Source organism: Malus domestica, chromosome 08 (genome assembly GCF_042453785.1).
Source record: "Malus domestica chromosome 08, GDT2T_hap1".
Taxonomy (NCBI): domain Eukaryota; kingdom Viridiplantae; phylum Streptophyta; class Magnoliopsida; order Rosales; family Rosaceae; genus Malus; species Malus domestica.
In genome coordinates this window covers 30,991,718-31,009,619 of record NC_091668.1, presented here as the reverse complement: position 1 = coordinate 31,009,619, position 17,902 = coordinate 30,991,718, and the positions used below count along the sequence as shown (strand labels likewise).

Genomic DNA, 17,902 nt, shown 5'->3' with positions numbered 1-17,902 from the left:
GTTGAAAAGTTATATTTGAGTAAAATAACAAACATCCATTAAAAATTTGAAATAGGTCCAATTTTATAGGCATATTTTTGAAATAGATCCAATTTTTAATGACTTTTGACTTTTGAAATAGGTTCAATTTTTAGTTACTTTGGATCCATATCAAAATATCCCTTAAGAATTTATCCGAGTAGTTGTCAGGGGCAAACTGGAAGAACTACACTTTTAATCAATTTGGAAAGTTAGAGAGAAAAATGACGAATTTCTAAAACGTTATGGACCCTTTGTATTAGATGATTGAAAAAAATGAACAAAAACATTACGGAGCATATGTGTTTGATAAAATGAAAAGCTGTTCTAGGAAACATAACCAAACGGGCCCTTACTGCTAGCATTGCAAATCGGCGAGTAAAATAAAACCCACCCGAATATGAAATATCAACCCTTCCTTTAAATCCTCCCATCATCCTATCCGACTCGTATTTATATTTCTCTTCGATTCAGTCTCCGTTTGGTTGCAACACCTTTCTGGCTGTCTAAAACAAAATTAAATTTTATTTATCAACAGCAACAAATAATTAGAATCCCCAATTCTCCAAACCAGCAAACCCTAATTTCCTAATCAGAAGTAGAAAATCCAATTCAATTCCACCATCATATCCCTCTGATTTTCCCCTGGCGACCCATTTCTCTCCAATAGGTAGCAGTTGAGATTGAGTTGAAGAAATTGAAATTGAGGCAGAGAGAGCACAATGGAGGGCATACCGCACCCAATACCTCGAACAGTGGAGGAAGTCTTCAGCGACTTCAGAGGCAGACGCGCCGGCTTGATTAAGGCCCTCACCAATGGTTCGCCTGCTTCTCATTTTTTATGCTTTTTAACCTCTTAATTCTTTTACATATCTCTCTACTTGCGTATGTGAATTTCCTTTCATGGTTTAACTTAAATTTTTGGTTCATTTTTGCAGACGTTCAGAAGTTTTATCAACTGTGCGATCCTGGTGGGTTCTCTTTTCTTTTTCTTACGTATATCTTCTCTGTTTTTTGGAGTAAAAGGCCCATTTTTGTGGTCCTTTCCATTCATGTGTTTGTTTGTTTTAATTTCTAACTGTTGAAGCTTGATTTATAAAGTGAATCTGCTGCACCATGATCATGAATAAAAAAAATACTTAATCGTTTTAGCTGTATTTTGTACTGTATAACAAAATAAAAAAGTAACTGCTATTGTGCAGCACTTCGAACACGAACCCTCATATGCCCGTTTTCCATTACTAGATACCCCATCTTGATACATAGAAGCAAAGACACCATTCTTAGTGATAAGAAGTTTACTTACCAAAATTAACCTCTTCGAAGGGGCATTGAATTTTATGGCCTCCGAAACCCACTACACATGCCTACTGTTGCGGAGCAATGGTGCCAAAGGAAAATGACATAGTTTCCTGGTTGCTTTTGCTTGTTTGACTTCTGGCTATGGTATTGCAAATGTTCTATAAACTTAATTCTAAAAGTAGGTATTTTTCAGATTTATCTTGCTTTTTGGGATGAGTTTCTGTATAGATGGAATACCTACTTTTCAAGTCAATCAGGGAACTAAGTTCATAGGCTATCAATTAGATCATTGGAGGAGAATTTTCCACCTTTGTCGTGTTTTTCTCTTTTTTTCATTTGGTTACAGTAGTGTAGACATTTAATTTTTCACTGGATCTTTCTGCGTCATGCTTTCTTATTGGATGTTGAGCAGAACCAAAAATTTTCCTTTTCTTTGGAGCAATTTATGCTCTTTGCCTCAAACTATTAGAATTTCTAGCCACTGGGATTTGAGAATTTTATATTACATGCAATTCTATGTTGTTCGGTACCTCTTACCTTATGTATTTGGACTTTGGAGTTATTAAGTGTTGACAACAACAACAACAACAACAACAAAGCCTTTTCCCACTAAGTGGAGTCGGCTATATGAATCCTAGAACGCCATTGCGTTCGGTTCTGTGTCATGTCCTCCGTTAGATCCAAGCACTCTTAAGTCTTTTCTTAGAGTCTCTTCCAAAGTTTTCCTAGGTCTTCCTTTACCCCTTCGGCCCTGGACCTCCGTCTCGTAGTCGCATCTTCTAACCGGAGTGTCAGTAGGCCTTCTTTGCACATGTCTAAATCACCGTAACCGATTTTCTCTCATATTTCCTTCAATTTCGGCTACTCCTACTTTACCTCGGATATCCTTATTCTTAATCTTATCCTTTCTCGTGTGCCCACACATCCAACGAAGCATCCTCATCTCCGCTACACCCATTTTATGTACATGTTGATGCTTCACCGCCCAACATTCCGTGCCATACAACATCGCCGGCCTTATTGCCGTCCTATAAAATTTTCCCTTGAGCTTCAATGGCATACGGCGGTCACACAAAACGCCGGATGCACTCTTCCACTTCATCCATCCAGCTTGTATTCTATGGTTGAGGTCTCTATCTAATTCTCCGTTCTTTTGCAAGATAGATCCTAGGTAGCGAAAGCGGTCGCTCTTTGGTACTTCCTGATGTCCGATCCTCACCCCTAACTCATTTTGGCCCCCATTTGCACTGAACTTGCACTCCATATATTTTGTCTTTGATTGGCTTAGGCGAAGGTCTTTAGATTCCAACACTTCTCTCCATAAGTTATTAAGTGTTGACAAAATTAATAAATTAGTTTTGATAATTATCAAGTTCGTCTCTTTTCTTCTATATGTATGAAAATGCTTTCTACATTCCTCTTTTAATTTATAGTTGTACACATAACCAAAATAGTATTTGATGGATGTTGAGTCAGTTACAACGCGGTTAAGATAGACTATCTTCCCTTTTGTTTGTTTCTTTTTAACACAAATGTTGTGCTTGCAGAGAAGGAGAACTTGTGCCTGTATGGACTACCAAATGAGACATGGGAAGTTAACCTGCCTGTTGAGGAGGTTCCTCCTGAACTTCCCGAGCCAGCATTAGGTATAAACTTTGCTAGGGATGGGATGCAGGAGAAGGACTGGTTGTCACTGGTTGCAGTTCACAGTGATTCATGGTTGCTTGCGGTTGCATTCTATTTTGGTGCACGTTTTGGGTTTGGTAAGAATGAAAGGTATGAACTTGGTTTTTCTCTGTATTTGCACAACTTATATTAGAAAATTTTAGTTAAAACAACTCACCTCTTAAACATATTCTATTATCAATTGGGAAATGCACAAGCTGCGTTGATGAGTTATAATCTTTTGTTATCGTATGTGATATTTCTATGTAGCACCAAGTATTGAATATATTTATTCAGCCTGAGTTATTCTTCTGCAGTATAGAGATCACGCTGTTGTCTGGTGTATTGAATTTTATTTGTTACAGAACTTTTTCTACTTTAACAACAGTTGCTAGAACCCCAATTTAATTATTATTTTTTAAATCTCCATATTACAACCTCTAATGACTGTTTTCAAAAGCAGTAGAGAAAAGAGTTACCTGCCATATGAAACTTCGAGTCAGCTTTTTCTGTTGACATATCTATCAGCTGAATACTATGTCTTTTTAGTACATCAGTTTGTGCGGGTTGTGGTATCTTATTATTGATAGTTACCTTGCATACGACTGCTAAGCTGTTTACATATTTTGTATGCATGTTTGAATGAGTTGTTACTTTAACCACATATGACATTATGTGGCTGGTTAAACTAAAGAAGATTTAGAACTTTCTTTAAATTTAATTTATAAATTCAACGCATCTACTTATAATAACCTAGTTTTCTACCTCCTACTTTTTATTTCTAGGCTATTCCAAGGAAAATGCTTTTGTTTGCTATCCTCATGGTTTATATAGCCTATCCATTAAATACTAGCATTTGATTATGTTGAATCAACTAATGCTAGGTATGTAGCAATACTGATAGACTTCTTGCATGGACTGTGTTCAAGTGGATGAAAGTGGAGGTCCCTTGCTGCTTCCTAATATGTTCTGCTCTTTGTTACACAGAAACGTCGTTTAATATAAGATATCTGCATATACTTTTGGGGTGCCTTTTTCACTCGCTCCACTGCAAAGCTCTTTTAGGCTGCATTGGAAACTATGGAATTTTTTTATTGCATTATCTAGAAAGGTTGTCAGTGTCTTCCTGATTGTAGTAGGTGAAAAATTATGTTCTTGGATCAGTCGCCTGCCTCTTTTGCCCCCCCCCCCCTCCCTCTTTGATTCAGGATGCTAAAAGGGTTTTAACAGTGGATAATTTGAATTATTAAACAAACCTTCTGTAGTTCTGCAACCAAACTGCTTAGAATAAGTCCTAGTGTCCTTTCATTACGACTACAAGGGCTTCTATCTTTTTTCTTTTAGTAATTTCGAGGTTTTCCTGTCTTCATGCTATGAGCTACCTGCATTAGACAAGAGTGCTGACATGCGAGAATGATAGACAAATTGAGCAGAGATTGTTATGGTATTTTTATCTTACCTGATGATATTTGTGGTTTTTTCTTCTGCTGAGAAGAAATTTAATTTCTTATAATATAGAAATTTGGTGGCTGGGATTCAATTTGGCTTGAACCAGCATTTGAGAATTTCATTGCTTGGGTACCTGAAAAGCCTTTAAATCCAATTGTTTTACTGTAATATCTCGCTATATACAAGCGTGTGTGTGTGTGTGTGTGTGTGTGAGACTCTGTGTATATGTGTATGTGGGTATGCATTCCTGTATGGGCAGGGAACTTGGGGGTTTAGATCATTTGCATAACTTTATTGATGATTGATTTCAGATGATCTTCCTCCGTCCACTTCCAATCTATTTTCCTCGTTTTGACTGTCTGTCATTGAATATTCTTGTGGATACCTTACTGGCATAGCCTTAAATCTTGTCTGAAGACACATAGTCTGATGTCTGCATTGTTCTAAATTATTTAACTCATCATACATCTGTGATGTTTGGCTATTGTCTACAATCATGTTTGCTTGGTAATAATGGGTATTCTGAAGATATCCTAGAGGTTTGAGAATGTCATAAAGAAGTGGTTTGCAAACTTCTTTTTTTCTGGGGTCAGTGGTGTGGGGAACTGATTGCAGATGAATTCATTATTGGGTTTAAAGTTGACATGCAAAATTTTAACTTCAAGTTAATTATTTCATGATTAATCAAGATAGTTTCTATTCAGTACCAGTTATATGCAATCCCTATGGTGTTGGACCAGTGGATTTCATTGATATTGATGGGATTAAGAATGTCAGAGTAGAGCCGTTCATGTTGTAGGATAGGGAAATATACCCGTTCTGCAGAAGCCAAGTGATAGGAGCTAACTTTGTCTGAAACTTTAGTTGGATAATATCATATGAAGGTGGTTCTAATTTTATTTGGCTTTGAAACTTGCAGGAAGAGGCTTTTTCAGATGATAAATGATCTCCCCACCATATTTGAAGTTGTGACAGGAAATGCTAAACAACCAAAAGACCAATCTACTCACAACAGTAGCAAGAACAAATCCAGTGGAAAGGGGGTAAGATGTGGACTAGTTTTCGTGATATGATTTGTTTTGTTTTGTTTTGTTTATATGTCTTCCTTCTATAGCCATTGTTTTCCCTTTATAATTAATCCTAGCTCTTTCCTTGTTGGTGCTGCCTTTAAACAGTCTCGGCAGTCTGAGCACCCCCAGAGCAAAGGAGTAAAAATGTCTCCGCTGCCTAAAGAAGAGGATGAAAGCGGGGAAGAAGAAGAAGAAGATGATGAACAAGGCGCGACTTGCGGGGCGTGCGGAGACAACTATGGGGCTGATGAGTTCTGGATTTGCTGTGATGTGTGCGAGAGATGGTTCCATGGAAAATGTGTAAAGATTACACCCGCAAAGGCTGAGCATATCAAGCAGTACAAGTGCCCAAGTTGCAGTAGCAAGAGGGCTAGAGTTTAAATCTAGGTTCTGAACGTGGAGAAGAAAACCAATCAAAGAAAGCAGATGAGGGTTTACAACTATCATTACAATTTGGAGTAAAACAGAGTCAGTTGTCTATCTTAGTTGATGAATTTGAATGATTGCAAATGGGATTCTTCTAAGTTTTGCTACTCTTTGCTATTGTTCTGTCTAATTTTCTCAGGAATTTGTTTCTAATATGAATAGTCAGCTATAAATATGTTCGTGCGGTCACCCGGTTTGAGTTTTGATGCATTTATTTGACGTCCATATGCTTTGTTGTCCATGCTGCTTTCTAATCTTCTTGGCGGCTAGCGTTACATTTTACTAGTATTAGTACAATAACGTGTTTTATAAGAAGGCACAGATGTTGAGCGAGTTCTTTGTGCAGTCGTGGAGTAACTGTGCATGCTGCCTCTCTGGTAAGTTTCTCCAAGAGATCTAGTTGTGCTTGTGCTGGAGGATTTGGCTTGGTTACTGAGGCACCAAAGTTGGGGGAAAAAGTGGATCATGTTTACTTGGAATTGCTCTGCTCCAACGTTAGGGAGGGGACTTGGGATGAGGAGTACCATCTCCGAGTACAGCTCTTTGATTACATTTGTATCATGTTTATTAGGATTAAACTTCTCTGTCTTTTCACAATTCACAATCGATAAACTCCGACTCTCTCTCAAGAATGCAATGAAAATTGCAAATTGAATCAAACAGGTCGCACGCATCCATGATTTCGTGTACACATCATTACCTGATCACGTATTACCTTGTATGGCAATCAATCATTCCGTGTCTACGTTACGCGATTGCCTTTGCGAACTTAACCGGGTGCAGAGAAAGAAAGCAGAATGTAAAATTTTTGACTTAATTAAAGAATATCAAACGACATAAATTAACCAGGGTGTGTGAATAGCAGCACACCCCTTGTAAAAAATTAGACGTGTGAATAAAGAAAATGATAAACACGTATCATTTTAACTTCTTACACACTTATAAATCTTGGATCTTGACTATGTTTTATTATGCTTGACTTATTCAATTCAAAAGTTAGAAAGATTTTACACACTCAAATTTTGTGTGAAAATCATTTCTTTTAATTAAAGAATTATTTGTGGCTTTTATTTTACATAATGTGCGCCTCACGATTTACCCGTCAGCGGTCACGATTAAATGATGAAAAAGTTGATTCCTGACAGCAGGATCTGAGGTCAACGGCCAGGATCTAAAGGCTTGGTAAAGGTCGGGAAAAAGCGATAAGAAAAAGATTGACCGTCCCTGTGTCTAGACAAACAGAGGGACTAGTTGCAACCTGCACTTTGCAACACCAAAGCAGCATAGCGATGGCGTCAATGTCTTTGACGATGAACACCACCACGACGATGACGACATCAAAAGTATCTGGATTCCAGCTCTTTCGGCTTCCCAAAGTAAGAAACTTTCAATTTAACTTCGCTCGGCAATGTTCAACGGTTCAAGTGAGTGAGACATATCATGGTCAAGGTTGTGTGCGCCAATTTTAATGGTTTATTGGTTTTCTGCAGCAGCAGCAGCAGCAGCATTTTTCTGTTTCTAATCCTGGCAGAAGATACTGCGGTGCCCTTCTTCCATCATGTCAATACGCTTCACAGAATCACAATCTTACGGTTAAGAGGTATACTGCTTATGCTCATCTCTGCAAACTGCAAACTGCATACTTTTTCTCTTTTTTTTTTCCTTCACCTCTTACATATCTACATCGTATAGCTTATTACAATTTACATGCTAATCGAAATTGTCTTTTGTTAAACCCTTTTTCGAATAATATTTCAATCTTTTTGAGTTGATTATCGTGTTGCAGTCCTAATAACTCTGGCCATGCTCGTTTATCCAGCCCGATATATGCAGCTGCTGGTTCAGGTTCTGTTTCTTCATGTTTTCTTGTGTTTGTAATTAATTTGAGAGAGTTATTCATTGTTTTCGTTTTGCAGGTTTAGAGGCATCAATTGGAGATGCACAAGGCAATCTGATAACCTTGAAAACAGCAAAGATTGTTGTAGAGTCCCAAGACGACAATAAGATACAGGTGAGTTTGCCGGCAACATCCAATTGATACAGAATTACAACATGCATGCATTTTGTCACTGTAATAATTGATATTTTTTTTCTTCTGATTAATTGTAATACTTTATGCATGCATGCGAAGGAAGGATACAATGAGGTAGGTTTATGTTGGTGTACGAAAACACAAGTAACATTCAAGGTAACCGGGAAATTTGATTCTAAAACAATCTGTAGAAAATCTTTTAAGTCGGATGCGCATTGGAACTGAGGTGGTCCCAAGGTCATCCGGAGTCTGGGAAATGTACATGTGAAGGTCTTCCAAGGACTCTTCAAATGTTAGGTATGAGTATTTTTTGTGCCCACCTAGTGTTTGATATAATGCATGCTAGGCATGCCTCGGCAACACTCGGCAAGTTGCGTCGAGTGCGCTCGAAGAATTCTCTCTATAATACTCATCAGATTGTTTCAACATATGTTGCTATTTATTGACATGTGTGCAACATTCGGCTGACGACAACAAGCTCACCAAGTGTTCGAGGGAATGCCTTAGTGATAACTGAATTTTTTTTTTCACGCTTCGCCCTCTGTTTCTATTAAAAAACTTAGACCTTTAACACTAGGACCCCCCAATGTTTGAATTCTCTTGGAGTTGGAGGCTGCAGATAAATTGTTCCCATTTTCGTGGAAAAGTTCATAGCAATATAATTGCCTGATTGCGGCTACGTTTTTTGCACTTTATGTTTCAAAGGCCTCAGGAGTCGGGACCTTATATTGCAAGTTGCTGTGATGTTCCATTGCCAGGTTAGAGTAGACTTGACTGGAGACGACACACAAAAAGTTTTTGATAGGGTTTTGACAAATTTGGCACGCACAGCACCACCAGTTCCTGGATTTCGCAGACAAAAGGGAGGTAATAGTCCATTAATGTTCCCCTGCCACCGTTGGATTAATAGTAACCTACTTACCTAATGGCTCTGGTGCATACTGATACTGCTGCAGGAGATAGACAAGAGAAAGTCTATCTTATATTTTGGATCATTGTGGAAAGAAGCTCCAGAAATGGCTCTTCTATTTGGATGATGTCTTCTTCTTTCATATACATGCTTAGCAACTTTTGAAATTTTGAGTCCATAAGTTTTAACCATAAATTATCCTTTTCATGTGCTTTGGGACTAGTGCAGGAAAAACATCCAAGGTTGGTTGGCTTTATTCCTGATAACAGCTTAATATTGAATTTCATCAGTTGGTTTCACTTGCAATTAAGCTAATTGTTCTTTGATGGCTAACTTGGAAACTTTTCCGAGCAGGTCCCAAAAAGCTTTCTGTTGGATATACTTGGTAAGGAGCGTGTCACGAAGTTTGTCATACAAGAAATAATAAACTCTACTATGGCTGATTATGTAAACAAGGCAAGTCACCCACTTTCACTGCGTGCGTCTCTTTCGTATCGTATAATTCTCTGTCGCCAGCCACCCCACCCAACATTGTCAAATCTCTGTTTGGTTTCAGGAAAACTTGACTGTGAAGGAAAACAAAGTCCGCACCACTCAAACAGCTGAGGAGCTCAAACTGTTGTTCACTCCAGGAAATGAATTTGGATTCAATGCTACACTCGAGCTCGAAACTTCAGAATTGGAGACGCCAAGCTGAATCTCGTGAGGGATGGTTATTGATTAAACTTGCTACTTTCTAATTATTTCAAAGTGTTAATCCACGAAATTTTGTAAATTATAGCATCCTCTAGTGATAATCCACGAAAGAAGAGGAAAGGAATGCCTCCTCGTCCTCGTCCCCTCACAAATAGAAATATTTGGATGCTGACATGTTTACTTGAGCTCTTTTTCTTGGAATCTGTTGGAGCGATATTATTTTAAACTGTAACATGAAGAACAATACACAACTAAACAGTGTCGGAATTGAAATTGTATTCGGACCAGGAAAACTGAAAAACTGCTGGTGGTTGATATGAAATGATATCATCTGTTCTTAACATGTATAATCCATCAATTATGGATGTAAAAGTACAACATTTTCGAGTAAACATGCGTTGCGTGCAGCCATTTTCTTACTAATATGCAAAGCTAAGGAAACTAATACAAAAACTGGTGCCAGAATGATTGTACCCCTCACCAGTCAACACCGCAAATGCCACCTAATATGAACAGGTTGGTGATCCTCGGCGAAAATCCATAACAACCAGAGTAGCAGCGCTATGTGCAAGTGCGCCTAGCACAACAAAGATGTGGAAGATCTGATGGCTGTGCCCTACAATATCAAACTTACCGGGCTTCCACCGTTCTGGTATTCTAGCGACATAGAATGCTGCTCCCAAAGCATATAAGATGGCCATAACAAGTTCATAAGCCAAAGCAACAATTATATGTTGATTGCCCCAATGGATAACTAGGGCATGAAGCGCAGGAATGACTCCAGAGAAGCCCATAGAGAGGAAAAGGGTAGCCCTAAATGGGCGGAAACGGGGTGCGGAGAGACTAGGCGAAAGAAGGGTAACAATGACGAGGATCCCGAGCAGAGATATGGAAGAAAGGTAGAAAAAGCGAGAGCAAGGGTTGCAGGAGAAGGCATAGTAAATGGGAGCAAAAAAAGAAGAGACGATCATAAGAGAGATGCCGGCGTAGTCTAGGCGCCAGAAATAAAAATTGAAGCGTTTAGAGTGACAAGCAACGAGGTGGGAAAGGGAGCTGCAGACCAAGCATCCCATAGCTCCACCTAGGAACACAAACCACGGCCACATTGTAAGCGGATTAATACCATCGTAACCAACTTCTTGGTTTGCATTCGCTTTCGCATGAATGATTGATGATGCATGTCCCTTTAAGTCCTGCCTCCAACAATAAAACCATACATATAATTAAGGACATGTTGAAAATCTTTTTAAATAACTTAAAAGTGCTTTAAGAAAGCACTAATAATGAATTTAACCTTGTCAATTTAACTTCTTTTTGTCTGATATTCTAGTTACCCAAAGGGCAATCTATGGGGTCTATCTTTATTTTTATTTTTTTTTTACAAAATATGATTAATTAGAAAAACAATAATAATGAATTTAAAAAATAACAACACAATAATTCTAAACCAGTCAACTTCAGGTTATTTCGGCATTTACCACTTTACTTCGCTAATACCATTGTATTTATATGCACTCCAATATGTAGTACTTCTCTCCATAAATAAGTAAGAGATTTGAAATTTGAATCACATAAATAACGAATTTTATTCCTAATTATTATGTCTACCTTCACTTACTCCAAATTTCCACTTTTGATATAGAATATCGTTATTAAAGAAAAATAGAGTATTTATATGCACATAATGATTTTGTATAACCAATTTGCTTACATTTTACTAGAATGATTTTGTATCATTTTGTTATTTTAGCTATACGTAGAATTAGTTTTATATACTTTATTAGTAGAATCAGGTTGTATCATTTATTACTTCTAACTATCTGCAAAATCAATTTTGTATACTGTATTAATAGAAGGGAAATTTTATTTGGACCCAATAATCCTATTTCTACACCCATTAAATTTTTGTTAAATTTTATATTGCAATTATGCCCTAAAGAAAAGATGGGTGTAGAAAGATATTATCAACTGGGGAATGGGTGGGTCGAAATGGCCCTGAGAGCCACAATTGTGGGTTGCTGGAAATCGGAAAAGGGATTGTCGAAGGGTGGAGAAGAACAACAAAAATATAGTGGAGGGCGGTTGTGGTCTTTAACGACATCAGGAGAATGTGTCGCCAGAGCTAGGTTGGGTTCATCGAAGAAATATAGGGGCCGTGATGTTGAAACCGACTTCTCTCTCTCTCTCTCTCTCTCTCTCTCTCTCTCTCTCTCTCTCTCAAATTTTGGTTTCTCATCAATTCTCTCTTCACCCAATTTCAAATGACTACGAGCTTTGGGGCCGTGATGTTGAAACCGACTGCTCTCTCTCTCTCTCTCTCTCTCTCTCTCTCTCTCTCTCTCTCTCAAATTTTGGTTTCTCCTCAATTCTTTCTTCACCCAATTTCAAATGACTACGAGCTTTGTCATCCTTGAAAGCATATATAGCTTTATAACTTGTCCACATATGGAACTTCATCGTTATTTAATTTCAGGATTTGCAAGACTGCACCAGTCTTTTGAGCTACAATTTGCTGGGTTTTTATAATTAGTTCATTAAGGTTTAAAGAGATAATAGTCAAACCAAAATCCAGCCCCATGGAATTGGGCACGAAGAATTGAAAAACGACGAGATAAAGAGCAGATCGGTGGCGACAGTTTCTGGAATGACAAAATTTCATGGTTGTTGTCAGGGTAGGTGGTTGGGTGGGTTTACATGATTGTGCAATTTTTTTGAAGTATGTAAATTTTGTATTTGAGGGTAAAATAGTAAGTTTGTGGGACAAAATTTATAAGTTGGATGACGAAAGAAGATTAATGGGTTTAAATAAAATTTCCCTTAATAGAATTAGCTTTTACACTTTCAAAGAATATCTAGAAAAAAAAAGTTTAACTATTTATATAATCAGTTTAATTATATACGTGGAATTAGTTTAACTATACACACAAAACGTACGAAGGAGGATAGAGAAAAATAAGTTACGCAAGAGAAATGAAAGGAAAGAAGAATGGAAGGAAAAGAGAGAGAAAGAGAGAGGAATCATCTTTTATGTGTTATAAGAATAAAATTGTAAATGCAAAAAAAAAAAAAAAAAAAAAAAAAAAAAAAAAAAAACCCAATACATCACATGCTACGAGAATAAAAGTTTGGTGCTCATGAAGTTGGCAGGCAACACAAGCCAAGCAAACGGGACAGACGTTGTGAGACCCACGCGGGTTCTTTATCAATTGACTGATTCTAATTCCGTGACCGCGTGGAGGTGGATGGACTAGAATTATTCCCAACTCGTAAAAAAAAATAAAAAATAAAAAAGAGACTGACCGGCGAACGAGGAAGAAATGCATCCACATTGTGAGAGGAGGAAGAGGAGGAGGAGACATTGATCAACGGTCCAGGAACCGCAATAGCCCTGCTAACGTCGCCGGCCGGCATATTTACCCACCAAACAGAAAGCAGCAACAGTGAGCGAGTTGTTGTTGTAATTACAAAAATAGCCGTGTTGTGAGCAATGGTTACCTGGAGAAAATGCGCAGCTCCAATGGTGAGTTGTTGGTCAAGGTCATGACCGTCAGTCCCAGAAATATCAAAAACCCCACCAAGTGGCTGCAGCACAAGTAATTATAAGTAGGCCAATTTCTTAATCAATTTAATATGATAACTAATTTGCAGGTAGAGGTAGTTAGGCAGAATTAAGCAAGTAATTGAGTTAATTAAATAAAGAGGGAAATGAATCGAGGCAGGGAATGAGCGTATCGTACGTCCAGATGTTGAGGGTTTCGTTGTGGCAGGCAAAGACGCTGAACAAGAGATCCTTCAAGGGCCACTCGCATCTGTAGTAATCCAATATGTACTCGTTGTCCTTCATGTAGGGCGGAAGCTCCTCGAACTTCCTCAACGCCGTCGTCTTGGTCGTCTTCTTCTTCCTACTACTAGTATTACCGGTACTAGTACCCCACCACTCCATTCGCTTCCTGTGATTGCACATGATCTCTCTCTCTCTCTCTCTCTCTCTCTCTCCCCACTCTCTTCTTTTCTTTGTTTCCTTTTCTTCTTCCGATTTCTGGCTGGTCCCTCTCTCTCTTTCTCCTCTTTGATATACATTTCTTTAATGAAAGGGAAAGGGCATAAGTAAGTAAGTGGGTGGGCTGCTTTCTTGCGTGCCACTTGCCTGGTTAGACTTTGAATTCAAACTACATCATCAAAGTCAAAGGAGTTGAGCTAGCTTTAAGCTCTAGTCTGTACGTAGCTGTGAAAAAAACGTGGAAATTACCTGGAAATCTGTCTATTATTATTATTATTATTCCATTCGAACCAGAGTTTACGCAAATTTGGTGGAAGGTGAAACGTAATTTGGGTGATCATGAGATATATAGTATATGGTATTGAAGCCATCCTTCTTTCTTGGTTGCGTGCGTACAAATACAATAAAAGAGTGTGCTCCTGTTTGCATATGCACCCAAATGCCGTCTGTTTCTTCGGCCATTCCCCTCAGCTGCATTCCATCCAAGGCGATGATCTTAACTACAAGTGCCAGTTTTCCAAGGCATCCAGGGACTCCAGCATTGGTATTCATAGTCGGAACGTGTTTGATTTGATTCTTCAAGTGCCTGCAAATCAGAATTTGAAGGATGATCAAGAAGGTGTTTGTGTTTACCAACGCGGGAGGGTCTGATAGCCACAGCACCACACCTGCGAGATTATACATTAAGGAGCAAGGTGCCACACATTCTGTATTGGAATATTACCAAGGACTTACAAGCCTTGTCCAAGCCAAGAGGCAATGCATTTACAAGGAGGGCAGGGCAGGGCAAGAGAACAAAACATGTCTAAAGCATAAAGTCTCATTCACTTTATAATCTTGTTTTAACATTCATCCATTTAAAACAGTACCCATCAATCTCAATTCCCTAGGGATTGCAGAGGCAATCGAATCAATGGTGTTCACCACTAGTTGGACAACTTACTGGGTATAAAAGGTTCTCTCCTGAATCAGAAAAATTCTCAAACTACATTGCTGAGAGTGAGAATGCAGTAATCTACCTGTACAATGCAACAGGCTGGCCTAAAAGCCGAAGATATTGCTTTGCCATGTTGGCACATTTGCTTTGAGCATTAGCCATTTGGTATGTCCTCATTAGCATGAAAATGGCAAATTTATCGAAACCCATTACCAATAGTCTCCGCAAGAACACACCCCATCACTGAAACAGTGGAACCTGTTATTATCCCTCAAAATAATTTTCCTTCCTTCCAACTTAGATATCATCTTGATAGCTGTGTGGCAATCCCAGCACACCCTCAGATTCTTCACTACCCTAATCACTGCCTCTGCATCGGTAACAAGAAGAGCGAAACAAACTGCCAATTTTTCACTATGGGTACCCACCATCTCTTCTTTCTCTTCCTCCTCAACATCTCTTAGCACACAGGTCTTATCAGCCATGTACCCAGCATTTCTCATTTTCCTCCCTAATTCTGCCAATAGCCTATAAATGTCTTCCGACTGCTCATGTGATCTGTCTCCCACAATGAACTTGTGCATCTTGCCTTTGTATTCAACCCAACTCCACCCCGTTGCTTTCTTCACACCTATTTTTCTCATTGATTCTCTAACTCTCACAACATCATCCCACCTGCCTGCTGAGGAGTATATGTTTGAAAGTAAAATGTAATTCCCTGAATTATGTGGTTCAAGCTCAAACAGCTTGCTTGCAGCAAACTCCCCAAGATCAATTCTTTTGTGGATTCGGCTAGCATTTAAAAGAGACCCATAAACTCCAGCATGTGGTTCCTTCAGCATGCTATCAATTATTTCTTTTGCTTCATCTAGTTTACCCGCTCGACCTAACAAATCAACCACACATGCATAATGATCTACATCAGGTGCTTTGATTGACTCAAAAACCTTCCATCCTTCTTCTAACAACCCTGCATGGCTACATGCTGAAAGAATACCAATATATGTTACACGGTCCGGTTCAATAAACTCTCCTTTCATCTTCAACAGTAGTTTGACGGCTTCCATCCCATGACCATGAGCTGCAAACCCTGCAATCAAAGTGTTGTAGGAAACTACGTCTCTTGTTTTCATTTCTTGAAATGTCATCTTGGCATCTTCCATGCTTCCACATTTAGAGTACAAGAATATCAAGGAATTATATCCTGATACACTTAGCCTGATATGGTGTTTCCTGACAATACTGATGACCCAATTACCGATGTCTAAGGCCCCAAGATGTCCACATGCTGAGATGACACTCACCATAGTTACCTCATCTGGTTTGAGACCATCAGCAGCATTAATCATATCTTTAAAGAGATCAAGTGCAAGAGCTGACTGCCCATTTTGAGCATAACCAGAAACCATTGAGTTCCACGAGACAACATCCTTTTGTGGCATCCTATCAAACAGCTCTCTAGCAGAAGCCAAATCCCCGACCCTTGTATATGCTGATATCATGGCATTCCAGGTAATGGTGTTCCTATACGCCCCCAATTCATCAAAAATTTGTCTAGCAGTATGGAGGCTCCCACGCTTTGCATACATATCAAGCAACGCTGTCTTGGAAAAATAGCTTAAATGGATCTGCTTTTGGTTGAGCTTTTGAACGAGCGAATCAGCAAGGGAGCAATCACCGCATGACGAACATGATGAAATGACAATTGCCCAAGTAGTTTCATTTGGTTGATCTCCGGAGTTCATCATGTCATCAAACAATCTTAAAGCGTCTTCAGGACATCCATTCTGAGCATAAGCCGAGAGCATTGCATTCCAGGATACAACATTTTTCTGCGGAATTTGATCAAAATACCTCCTTGCGTTCTTCAAATCCTTGATCCTAGCATATCCAGTAACCATGGAAGTCCAAGTAACAACATTCCTTTCGGGCATCATATCGAAGAGTTTGCAGGCATCATCTTTATTCCCCCACTTCCAGTAGCCAAAAATCATATTATTCCAGTCCGCAAGAGTTGAGTCATGCATTTCAGCAAACAGGTATCGGGCGTGCTCAACCGGGCCGTATTTAGAATAGAAGGCCATGATGGCATTGCGGACGTAGTGATCAGAAGCAAGACCTAACTTGAGAACATGGGCATGGAACTGAATGCCGGCACTGGCGGCTGACTTGATCAAAACCGGGTAGACGAAGGTGCCGATGGTTAAGTCAGAGCGCTGCTGCATTTGTCGATAGAGAGAAGCAACTTGATCAACGCCTCCTAAGTTGAAATTGGAATTGGAGTAGTACTTGAACATGGAGGTGAAGACGTGGACGTTGGGGCGAGGCGTGGAGTGGAAGATGAGGCGGGTATAGGAGGGCGGGGCGCGGAGGCGCGTGCATTGGGAGATGAGGAGTGAGACCCACTGGCACTGGGTGTGACGGTGGAGGGAAAGGTTGATGAGGAGGCGGGCATGAAGCTGCCTGAGCTGGCTCAAATTGCAGAGTTTGTATGCTAAGCTCTCTAACTCTGCCAATGACATACTGTTACTGGCATACACGCCCAATCCAATTTCCAAACATATAATTCAAATATAAGTTAAGTTGGACTCACTAGAGGAGCAGGAGCTGCAGGAATCACTCACTTGGGAGTTTTGCACCACCTCTGCACTGCACCGACTAGACCACTGACCATCAATATATTATGGTGCCTAATTTAGGAGGTTGTATTCAATTGAGAATTTGAGAGATTCTAATGGATTTATAAATCCATGGATTTTTATAGAGTTTAATTGATTTGTAGAGATTTCATGTAAAATTTTGATTCAATTCCCTCAAAAGCTCTTGGGGGAGGTGAGATTTGTGGATGCTCAAAATACACTACGAAATCTCTCCAATTCCCTCTAATTCCTCAACTTTATCAAATTCTTTAAAATCAAATTCTAATTGAATACACCTGGAATTTTATAAACTTCTTTAAAATTCTAATTGAATACATCCGGATTTCTAAGGATTTTCATAAACTATCTTAAAATTCTGATTGAATACACATTGAATTTCAGAGAATCACTTAAATTCCTGATTGAATACCCCTAGATTCATTAAAAGAATTAAAATCCCTCAAAATCCTAATTGAATACACCCCCCTTAATGGATATGCTCGTGTGTAACTATAATAATTTGATTTAAATTTGTTTTTAACGAGAACTGAATTTAAGACTTATCACTTATAAGAGAAGAAAAATATCATTAAATTGTACTACTAAACGACAATAATTAATGAGTTAACACACCAAATCCTTTTATTAATATCCTTAAGATTTTATGTATATGATGATATGTCTATGTAACATATATTTATGTTTAATGATTGTTGATATTTGGATGGGTCGGCTTCAAATCAAATTAATATTACTTC

General features: G+C 38.8%; 4 protein-coding genes across 13 annotated transcripts; 2 read left to right on the top strand and 2 right to left on the bottom strand.

The window, feature by feature from the left end:
• The first annotated feature begins 320 nt into the window (after positions 1–320).
• Positions 321–6,119, top strand: LOC103442007 (PHD finger protein ALFIN-LIKE 7). Its single transcript, XM_008380743.4, has 5 exons — positions 321–837; positions 957–989; positions 2,868–3,096; positions 5,354–5,477; positions 5,610–6,119. Exons 1-5 carry the CDS (start codon positions 741–743, stop codon positions 5,883–5,885), a joined length of 759 nt encoding a protein of 252 aa, XP_008378965.3. The 5' UTR covers positions 321–740; the 3' UTR covers positions 5,886–6,119.
• A 959-nt stretch (positions 6,120–7,078) lies between these two features.
• Positions 7,079–9,911, top strand: LOC103442006 (uncharacterized). Of its 9 annotated transcripts, none has more exons than XM_029107471.2 (8): positions 7,079–7,306; positions 7,433–7,530; positions 7,717–7,775; positions 7,847–7,941; positions 8,721–8,829; positions 9,101–9,114; positions 9,227–9,328; positions 9,429–9,911. In XM_029107471.2, the coding sequence occupies exons 1-8, from the start codon at positions 7,220–7,222 to the stop codon at positions 9,567–9,569; spliced, it is 705 nt and encodes a 234-aa protein (XP_028963304.2). In that variant the 5' UTR covers positions 7,079–7,219; the 3' UTR covers positions 9,570–9,911. The 9 variants fall into 9 exon arrangements, with proteins under 9 accessions (XP_028963304.2, XP_070682288.1, XP_070682287.1 ...); XM_070826187.1 differs by having other exon boundaries at positions 7,144–7,306; positions 7,421–7,530; positions 9,227–9,257; XM_070826183.1 differs by having other exon boundaries at positions 7,147–7,306; positions 7,436–7,530.
• LOC103442005 (heptahelical transmembrane protein 2-like) lies at positions 9,863–14,154 on the bottom strand. The gene is made up of 4 exons (XM_008380736.4): positions 13,306–14,154; positions 13,064–13,150; positions 12,869–12,956; positions 9,863–10,761 (listed from the first exon to the last, which is right to left on the bottom strand). Exons 1-4 carry the CDS (start codon positions 13,530–13,532, stop codon positions 10,072–10,074), a joined length of 1,092 nt encoding a protein of 363 aa, XP_008378958.3. The 5' UTR covers positions 13,533–14,154; the 3' UTR covers positions 9,863–10,071.
• LOC103442055 (pentatricopeptide repeat-containing protein At1g14470) lies at positions 13,814–17,203 on the bottom strand. 2 transcript variants are annotated; one of them, XM_070826181.1, is made up of 3 exons: positions 17,099–17,203; positions 14,588–17,014; positions 13,814–14,154 (listed from the first exon to the last, which is right to left on the bottom strand). In XM_070826181.1, the coding sequence occupies exon 2, from the start codon at positions 16,800–16,802 to the stop codon at positions 14,715–14,717; it is 2,088 nt and encodes a 695-aa protein (XP_070682282.1). In that variant the 5' UTR covers positions 16,803–17,014; positions 17,099–17,203; the 3' UTR covers positions 13,814–14,154; positions 14,588–14,714. The 2 variants fall into 2 exon arrangements, with proteins under 2 accessions (XP_070682282.1, XP_008379015.4); XM_008380793.4 differs by lacking the exon at positions 17,099–17,203 and having other exon boundaries at positions 14,588–17,088.
• Between the last annotated feature and the right edge of the window lie 699 nt (positions 17,204–17,902).